The sequence below is a fragment of the Clinocottus analis genome, unplaced genomic scaffold, assembly GCF_023055335.1.
Source record: "Clinocottus analis isolate CAN_PGR_092001 unplaced genomic scaffold, fCliAna1.0.p SCAF_13, whole genome shotgun sequence".
Lineage (NCBI taxonomy): Eukaryota > Metazoa > Chordata > Actinopteri > Perciformes > Cottidae > Clinocottus > Clinocottus analis.
This window is the reverse complement of record NW_027175854.1, coordinates 14,827,501-14,837,416: the sequence shown is the minus strand read 5'-3', so window position 1 is coordinate 14,837,416 and position 9,916 is coordinate 14,827,501. Positions and strand designations below refer to the sequence as shown.

At 41.5% G+C, this 9,916-nt stretch overlaps 1 protein-coding gene across 1 annotated transcript; it reads right to left on the bottom strand.

The window, feature by feature from the left end:
* Positions 1-111: 111 nt before the first annotated feature.
* On the bottom strand, positions 112-7,056 carry septin5b (septin 5b). The gene is made up of 12 exons (XM_068573906.1): positions 6,769-7,056; positions 6,632-6,642; positions 5,096-5,186; positions 4,477-4,563; positions 4,113-4,236; positions 3,747-3,881; positions 3,549-3,666; positions 2,463-2,564; positions 1,988-2,084; positions 1,508-1,643; positions 1,120-1,222; positions 112-971 (listed from the first exon to the last, which is right to left on the bottom strand). The coding sequence occupies exons 1-12, from the start codon at positions 6,809-6,811 to the stop codon at positions 909-911; spliced, it is 1,110 nt and encodes a 369-aa protein (XP_068430007.1). The 5' UTR covers positions 6,812-7,056; the 3' UTR covers positions 112-908.
* Positions 7,057-9,916: the final 2,860 nt, after the last annotated feature.

Here is a 9,916-nt window from a genome sequence, read left to right as displayed (position 1 = left end):
CCTTTGACAGTTTTTTTTAATGAATAACATGTTTTATAACAGAAACATTTAACAAATAAAGAATTCATTATTCACATGTTTACTTATTGAAGGAAAACAACAGACACTTGATGAAAACCAAGATTTTATTCAGTTTTTCTATGAATACAAACAAAAATTGTTACAAATAATATTATTGTAGTTATTATTATTATTATTATTGGTCTGATACATCGCCGAAATCTTTCTTCAGTTGTGTGAAGTCCTACATACTGATCTGCTCATCGTGAAACTGATTTTTAAACAAGCAAAACAAAAAGCACATTTTCTCCATGGGAGTGCGTCCCTCTTTCCTCGTCATTGTACTGCAACACAACGAGTAAAAACACTTGATCTCCTCGGAGGAGGTAATGCACGCACAAGCACACGCACACGCACACGCACACACACACACGTCTGGAGATGACTTGTTTGTGAAAGGTGCAATCTCTATTGATTTATTGATCTATGGCAAACAAACTACACTCACTTGGCTATTGACTGCAATAAATACAAAATGTGGTTAAAATACATTTCCCAGCATGCTGTTCATCTGTTACTTGGAGAAGCGGGTGAATTTTAGTCCGTTAATGTTTAAACATGTCTTCATCTCCGAAAGTACAGAAGCCCTGAGAGGACAAAATGAGTCTGACTTAATGATTTTAAATTGATGACTCAATGAATTAATTAATTGAGATCAGATTTAGAACTTTTGTTTCCTCTCCTTTGACCTCTCAAGGCTTCCGTACTGAAGGGATGGATACTAACGACGGTTTAAATTTGATTGTTTTTGCCGCTTGTCTCCCGACTACAAGAGGTCACATGACAGGTCACATGGGAGGTCACATGAGAGGTCACATGGGAGGTCACATGAGAGGTCACATGACAGGTCACAGGTCCTGCTCATGCATCTGCTGCTGCATCTTCTGGAGCATCTGCTGCATCCTCCTCAGCTGCAGAGGAAACAGGACGAGGTGAGCAGCTTACATGAGGACACACGTCACATGAGGACACACACGTCACATGAGGACACACACGTCACATGAGGACACACATGTCACACAGGCTAATGTTATTATCGACAGTATTCGCTGGACTCACTTCGTCGTCTTTCCTCTTGATGAGTTTCTCTGTGTCCTCGTCGGGCGTGGCCAGCGGGAGGACGGGGGCGGGGCTCTCCACCCGCTTATCGGCGTTCATCTTACTGCGGATGAAGAGAAACAGGAAGCGTGACAACGGGAAGCCACCGGGTTCTGATGGAGACGTCGTCAGAACTGTTACTCTGAAGGTGTGTCATCTCGTTTTCAAGGCGTCCCCAAAATATAGAAATGAAGTAGAAAAACTTGCTCACTTCCTTAGAGGGACAGCCTCTAGTGTTGAAGCGGCAGATTACAGACAACTGAGAACCCGTTCGACTCTCTGAACTCGCCCGTTTGATACCCGACGTCTGATGATAGTACACAGTACACAGTACACAGAGCGGTAGTACCTGGTCATGGTCTGGATGCACTGGGCTCGGTAGTTCTCGTAGTGGCAGTCGCTGGTGAGGTCCTTCAGGTCGTGCATGTGGGTTCTGATCAGCATCGTCCTGAGCTTCACAAAGTCACAGTGGGATGGGTTCTCCACTGTGGACAGGAGGGGGGAACGTCAAGGAAGGAGTGTTCTACAGGGGTTCCACAGCATTCTACAATGGTTATACAGCATTCTCCAGGTTTCTACAAGGTTGTGTAGAGTTCTACAGGGGTGCTATAGGGTTCTACATGGGTCTACACAGGTTCTACAGCATTCTATAGTGGTCTACAATGGTTATACAGAATTCTACATGGTTCTACAGGTATTTCAAAGGGGTTCTACAGGGTTTTATAGGGTTCTACATGGGTTCTACAGGGTTAACTATGGTTCTACAAGGGTTCTGCAGAGTTAAATACGATTCTACAGAGGTTCTATAGGGGTTCTCTAGGGTTCTTACCCTCCACGATGCCCCATGGGTAGAGCCGCCCTCTCACCCTCTGACCTCGGGCTTCCACCACGGTGTTGCTGCCGATCACAGCGAACGGAGAACTCTCCTGCAGAACAGAGTACGATAAAAGTACTTTAGTGGTAAGCGTACCTCATCCGGAAGTACCGTCGGCAAAATGCACGTGGAAGTACTCAGAAGTACTAACTCTACTTCTCTCTGAATGTATTCAACAGAAAACTGTTAAATAATGTCAGATAAATTCAGTTAAAAGAACGTTTAAGAACGTTGTTCCAGAACAGCTTTAATGAACAACGTTCTGGAACAGTGTTAAAGAACAACGTTGCATAACAACATTCCAGAACAGCGTGCCAGAACAACGTTCTAGAACAGTGTTAAAGAACAACGGTCTAGAACAGTGTTAAAGAACAACGTTGCACAACAACATTCCAGAACAGCGTGCCAGAACAACGTTTCAGCTATTCACCTTCAGCTCTTTGTCTTGGCGCTTGAAGTCTTCATCTTCGTCTTCATCACAATCGGGGAACTGGTAGACCTTTATGCCGCACTTATCTATCTCCTCCCTGAGCTGCAGGGACACACAGAGGAGGGTGTGACAGCAGACACACACACACACACACACACTCACACACAATAACACACTTTCCCACTAAGTTCTCAAATTCAGCAGGAAGTCGCCCGCCACCCTGAAGGAAACAGATTTACAGATCAAATCTCTCAGAGGAACTCTGAGTCACTAAAACCAGCTGAATCAAATCTGATGTAATTGATGTGTATGTATTTATGTTCCTGCATGATGTACTGTATTCATGTTCCTGCATGATGTATTCATGTTCCTTTATGATGTATTCATGTTCCTGCATGATGTATTCATGTTCCTGCATGATGTATTCATGTTCCTGCATGATGTATTCATGTTCCTGCATGATGTATTCATGTTCCTGCATGATGTATTCATGTTCCTGCATGATGTATTCATGTTCCTGTATGATGTATTCATGTTCCTGTATGATGTATTCATGTTCCTGCATGATGTATTCATGTTCCTGTATGATGTATTCATGTTCTGTTATGATGTATTCATGTTCCTGCATGATGTATTCATGTTCCTGCATGATGTATTCATGTTCCTGTATGATGTATTCATGTTCCTGCATGATGTATTCATGTTCCTGTATGATGTATTCATGTTCTGTTATGATGTATTCATGTTCCTGCATGATGTATTCATGTTCCTGTATGATGTATTCATGTTCCTGCATGATGTATTCATGTTCCTGTATGATGTATTCATGTTCCTGTATGATGTATTCATGTTCCTGTATGATGTATTCATGTTCCTGCATGATGTATTCATGTTCCTGCATGATGTATTCATGTTCCTGTATGATGTATTCATGTTCCTGCATGATGTATTCATGTTCTGTTATGATGTATTCATGTTCCTGCATGATGTATTCATGTTCCTGCATGATGTATTCATGTATGATGTATTCATGTTCTGTTACTATGTATTCATGTTCTGTTATGAAGTATTCATGTTCCGGCTCACCCGCTCCTTCATCCTCTTAATCTCGGCGGGCGTCAGGCAGTCGGCTTTGGCGATGAGAGGAACCACGTTGACCTTCTCCTGCAGCGCCTTCATGAACTCCATGTCCACAGGGCGAAGCCTGCAGGGCCATACGACCTCACCGTCACTCACACGTGCACCAGCAATCACGTACTTCTCTGTGAACTGGTGTATTAGTACCCGTGTCCGAACGGAGGGATGAAGTACAGGCAGCAGTGCACCCGGTTGTCCTGGATGTTCTTCCTGTTCAGGCCGCTCTCGTCCCGGAAGTAGTGCTCGTACTGCTGGTCGATGTAGTCTGTGACCGGCCTCCAGCTGCAGAAAACACTTTGTGTACTTATACCACAGGTATGTACTTATACCACAAGTATGTACTTATACCACAAGTATGCTCCACTTGTAGAACACATGTACTTATACCACAGGTATGTACTTATACCCAAAGTATGCTCCAGCTGCAGAACACATGTAGGTGTACCACAAGTATCCTCCAGCTGCAGACGCATGTACTTCTACCACATGTATGTACTTCTACCACATGCTCACCACTCCGTGTTGTTGACGGCGTCCCCGAACCCCGGCGTGTCCACGATGGTGAGCTTCAGCTTCACGCCTTTCTCCTCGATGTCCACACTGAGTCTGGTGATCTCCACCGTCTGGCTGATGCGCTCTGGGGGAAGGGAGGGGAGGGGCCAAGACAGGGGGCGGGGCATCCAGAGAGGGGGTATCAGAGACTACTTAGTACAGTTCAAGTACTTTGTTACAGTACCAGTGTTGAGAAACAAGTGTGTTCTTGTACTTTTACAAAAACAGAGTGCCCAGTGAAGATACTTTGTTCCAGTAGAAGTACTAACACAACACAGTAAAGATACTCTGTGGCAGTAGAAGTACTACAAACAGTAGTACTCACCCTCTGCGTTCAGCAGCTTCCGGTCCTTGTGCAGGTCAGTGAGGAACAGACTGTTCACCAGAGTGGACTTACCCAGACCGGACTCACCTGAGGAGGAGAAAGAGAAGGAGGAGGAGTAGGAGGAGGAGAAAGAGGAGGAGGAGATGAAGAAGAAATCTTAAATCTTCATGGTTCACAGTTTAAATGTTGGAGGTTCGGTGATTCATCTCTGAATCTTTCATCTCCTGAACGCTTTAAAAGCGTTTTATTTCAGACATAATTAAATCTCTCATAACTCCTGCGGATGAAATATTAATATGATTAATATCGCAGCGGCACCAGAACATTTTCACAGGTCTGGTTGAGACGTGTGAGAATTGAGAGGAGTGATGGTTTCACACCAGGAACGTTGATCTCTGTTAGAGGATTCATAAACATCTTAAAGTACCAGCCCCTCAGATGAATCTTTTTTTTATTCATCAAGATTCTTATTTATGATTTCATCTATAATTTAAATTAGATCGAACGAATACACTTTTTTTTTGATGCAACGCTGCGTCACGGAGCTGCGGCCGTTGTTGTTGTTGACAATGTGTGTGTAACGTAGACGGTTTGGAAGAAAAATTCAGTTCTGAGTTACCTGCCACCATGAGCGTGAAGTCAAACCCCTTCTTCACCGACTTCCTGTGCAGCTGGTTGGGCAGCGTCGCAAAGCCCACGTAATCTTTGTCCTACCAACAAGAACAGAAAGATATTCATATATATTTAATTACAATAGAGACACAAAAGAACGTTTGTTCCACACCTCGGCAAACGTGTTTATTTCTGCTGTAAAGTTTTAACATTTTAGGTGTGAAGGCGTTGAGCTATGACGCAGAGTTAGTTAGCTAGCCACCGTTAACTAGCCACCGTTAGCTAGTCACCGTTAGCTAGCCACCGTTAGCTGTCTAGTAAGCAGTGTTTCTATGGTAGAACGTAGTAATACATGGTCGGAATGTAGTAATACACAGTCAAAATATGGTAATACAAGTGATTATGTCATAGTACACAATCAGAATGTAGTAGTACAAAGTCTGAATGCAGTAGTACACAGTCTGAATGCAGTAGTATATGCAGTCAGAATGCAGTAGTACACAGTCTGAATGCAGTAGTACACAGTCTGAATGCAGTAGTACACAGTCAAAGTACTGTGTCGTGTCTCTGTTGTTCACAGAGTCTAAAGATCAGATAATACTTTTACGCTTCAGCCTTTAAGAAGAATTAAAATGGCCGACGGCGTTCTGGGTCAGCACTCGTTACCCAGAGTTCCTCTGGTGAAGCCCCTTAGGGTTCTCCACAGTATTGTGAGTACTGCAGAGAACCTCGTCAGCAGGCCGGAGGCTCTAACGTGGAACAAAAAGACGGAACAAACGGAGAGCGGAGACGGGAAGTAGGTCAGAACAGAGACAGACCTCCTCCCAGCATGCATCAGGGTTTTACATCCAAACCTACGGAGTCAGAGGAGCCGTGAGGGGGAGTTTTGTATCTGGGCCGCTGTATTGATGTCTGCGTATGTTTGCACGCCACACACACACACACACACACACACAAACACACGCACACACACACACACACACACACACACACACACACACACACACACACACACACACACACACACACAAACACATATATCTCTCAAAATAAAGATGCTTTTTCAAGATGATTTTTCTTGACCAAAAAGCACTTTTTTCTTAACTGTTTTTTAAATATTTTAAAGCCGATCTAATGAGTTTATTCATCTGCAACTATTTTCATAACTATTTAACATTTTAGGTTTTTCTATTGTTGCAAAAAAAGATACAAAATTCTGTGATTCTGTCTTCTCACATCTTTTGTTTCTCTTTCGAATTATTGTAAAGACAGCAACAATAAAAGAGGTCAGACATACACACACACAAACACACACGCACGCACACACACACACGCACGCACGCACGCACACACACACACATACACACACACACAAACATGCCCACACATTTGCACACACATACGTGTGCACACAAACACACACGTACACACATATGCACACACACACACACACACACACACACACACACACACACACACACACACACACACACACACACACACACACACACACACATACACACACCTGTCCCGGGTGTCTTACCTCTCCATCCTCTGTGACGCGTCCAGGAGACCCGGGACCGGACGGCGCGCGCGGCCGGAAGGAGGAGATGAGAAGAGCACGTGAGGGTTTGATCACTGATTACTGATCAATACATCGATGACGTCATGAGTGATTACCTGTCCGCGGCGCGCGGCTCTTGTACCTGCTGGTGGCCGTCATGGTGGACTCGGTTGGAGGGTCTGAAGGGGGGAGGTCTAGAGGAGGAGGGGGGGGAAGGGGAGGAGGAGGGGGGGGCGGAACCCTTTAAGGATGAAATGAAGCTGCACAAGACCCTCGCGCCGCAGCGAGAACACGCGCACGACGTCACGCGCGCTGATGTCTGTAAATCACACGAATAATAAATATATTTTTTTTAAATCACCAAACCCTCAGGAATGTGTCGTTGTTGTTCTTTCAGACGCCAGAGTGCGCGCGCGCGCGTGACTGCGAATCCAGACCGGTCCACAATGAGAGGGGTCTCATTGTGTCACTGCCTGCAGTTCACTGAGACACCGCGGGGGGGCGGTAGAGCACTGCTGTGGTAGCATGGAGGATAAAGCAAATAAAAAATAAATATGAAAAAAAATACAAAAATGAAGTAAAATACAATTTATATATTTTTTTAAACAAATAAAATATTAATTAATTAATTCAAAATAAATATATACAAAAATAGTAACAAAAAATTAAATAAAGTTGACGACAACAACAACAAAAACATTCATATATTATTTACACAATGCTAATTGGTTTTTGGTGAACAAATCACAGAAACACGTAGTACTACTCACCACCCTGTATAATATATATATATATATATATATATATATATATATATATATATATATATATATATATATATATATATATATATATATATATATATATATATATATATATGTATATATATGCCCTGTGATGAACTGGCGACCTGTCCAGGGTGTACCCTGCCTTCGCCCCTTGACAGCTGGGATCGGCTCCAGCGCCCCGCGACCCTAATGAGGATAAGCGGTTAAGATAATGGATGGATGGATGTATATATATGTATATATATATATATATAAATATATATATACATATATACACATATATATATATATACATATATATATATGTATATATATATATATATATATATATATATATATATATATATATATTCATAGAGCTAAATATTAAAATAACATGCATAAGCAATAAAACACACTTTAGTTTAATTCTGCTTTTTTATACATGTATATGTTACATTATTGTACGTTACAATTGTATTTTAATGTACTTAATGTTATTATTGTGTTATAATTATTGATTCATCAGAGGTGGAGCTCAATTCCTACATTATTACACTATTACATAATTACATTATTCCACATAATTCTCCATCTTGTAGCTGTGTTGCGTTCCCCCTCGCCCCCTGCAACTTCCTGAATTTTGAAGAGAAAACATCCCATAACAATGCAGCATTGTGTGTCTGTGTGAGACGCCACACCTGAAACACAACTGAAGCACAACTGTAACACACTGGTGTAAGCGGCCTGCGAAAGGAACTTATGGACCAAGTCACAATAGCTCTATTTTATTGATTTGTTGTTTTATTGATCCTCATTAAATAGTGTTTCATCTTCCAGTTGTGGTTGTGAACAATGAGATATTCACTCAATAAAGACTTTCTACTTCTACTCTTCATTTGGAGGAGACGTTCTACTTTTATTACGTTCCTCCCAGGTTCAGATGGAGATGAAAGCAGTTAATTGTTGCTTATGATCTCATAAATAAAACAATAAAAGCTGGTTGTAGTTTCTCCCAACGTGTTATTATTTTACGGCCAAAGTTTTCTTTCACCAACATTTTATATTTCTATATTTGTTTATATTTGGTTTCCTGCTTCATCTTGAAACTTTATATCTTTTCATAACGGCCCCTGCTCAATGTTTTACCTGAAAAGATTTGTTTATGTTTGTAAAGATGCTCATGAACTTCACATTTTCACTTATAAACTGCTTTTAAACTATTTATGAACTACTTATAAACTGCTTATGAACTGTTTATAAACTGCTTATTAACTGTTTATAAACTGCTCATAAACTGCTTACAAGCTGCACGTAAACTGGGTCAAAGCGTCAGGAAGAACCGGGTCAAGAGGGGAAACAGGCTCTCAGGGCGCCACTGGAGGTGAAGGCTCTCGGGGCGCCGCACGGAGACGAGCGGCACGCAAATAGAAAAAGTAAACAAGCAGAAAGAGAAGAAAATAAAGAGTATTATTGTTTTCTATGGGATTGTGCTCCACGGAGACAGGAAACAGGAAGTGAGGTGATGGAGCGGAGGACAGGAAGTGGAGACCGGCGCAAAGACTCAGAGTATCTTTTTTTTTTAAAAACTGATTACGGACAGACTTTTAGGGTTTATTAAACAAATATTTATTATTATTTCGATTTATTATTATTTAAAACAGAATTACTTTATTTTTTTTGTGTGTTTGATGCAATCCAGTGACACTGAGAGTAGTATATATATATATATATATATATATATATATATATATATATATATATATATATATATATATATATAAACAAACATTTCAGGCTAGTTTTAGTGTTTTGAGGGCATCTTGTAATCTTGTATGGACGATGCCTTCAGGCGTAATTCTGGAACCCGTTGACCTCCATATTCACAGATGCGTGATATTATACTATATTTTATATGATATTATATATAGTTATACTTTTTACAATATTTTATACTAAATGTTTTATAATATTTTATCATATTTGATACTGTGTTCATCTCATTTAAACACAAAGAGACACATTGATGAGGATGTACTGCAGTAAGTACGAATACCACAGTATAGAAATACTCTGTTAGTGTAAAAGCCACTGACTGGTCCCAGTGACTCACTGGACTGGTCCCAGTCTGCTCTCACGAAGGAAGAAGAGTGATGCAGAGACATGAATGAGTCAAAAGACGAGGAGAAGGAAGAGGAGGAGGAGGAGGAGGAGGAGGAGGAGGAGGAGGAGGAAGAAGAGGAGAAGAAGAAGAAGAAGAAGAAGAAGAAGAAGAAGAAGAAGAAGAAGAAGAAGAAGAAGAAGAAGAAGAAGAGCTAGTAAACAGTCAACAATAAACCAGTAAAAAGAAACACAGAGTGTGAAGTCTGCAGGGAGCTTTATGGGTCTTGAAGGGACAGTACAGAGCATTGAGGTCACACACACACACACACACACACACACACACACACACACACACACACACACACACACACACATACACACTCACACACACACA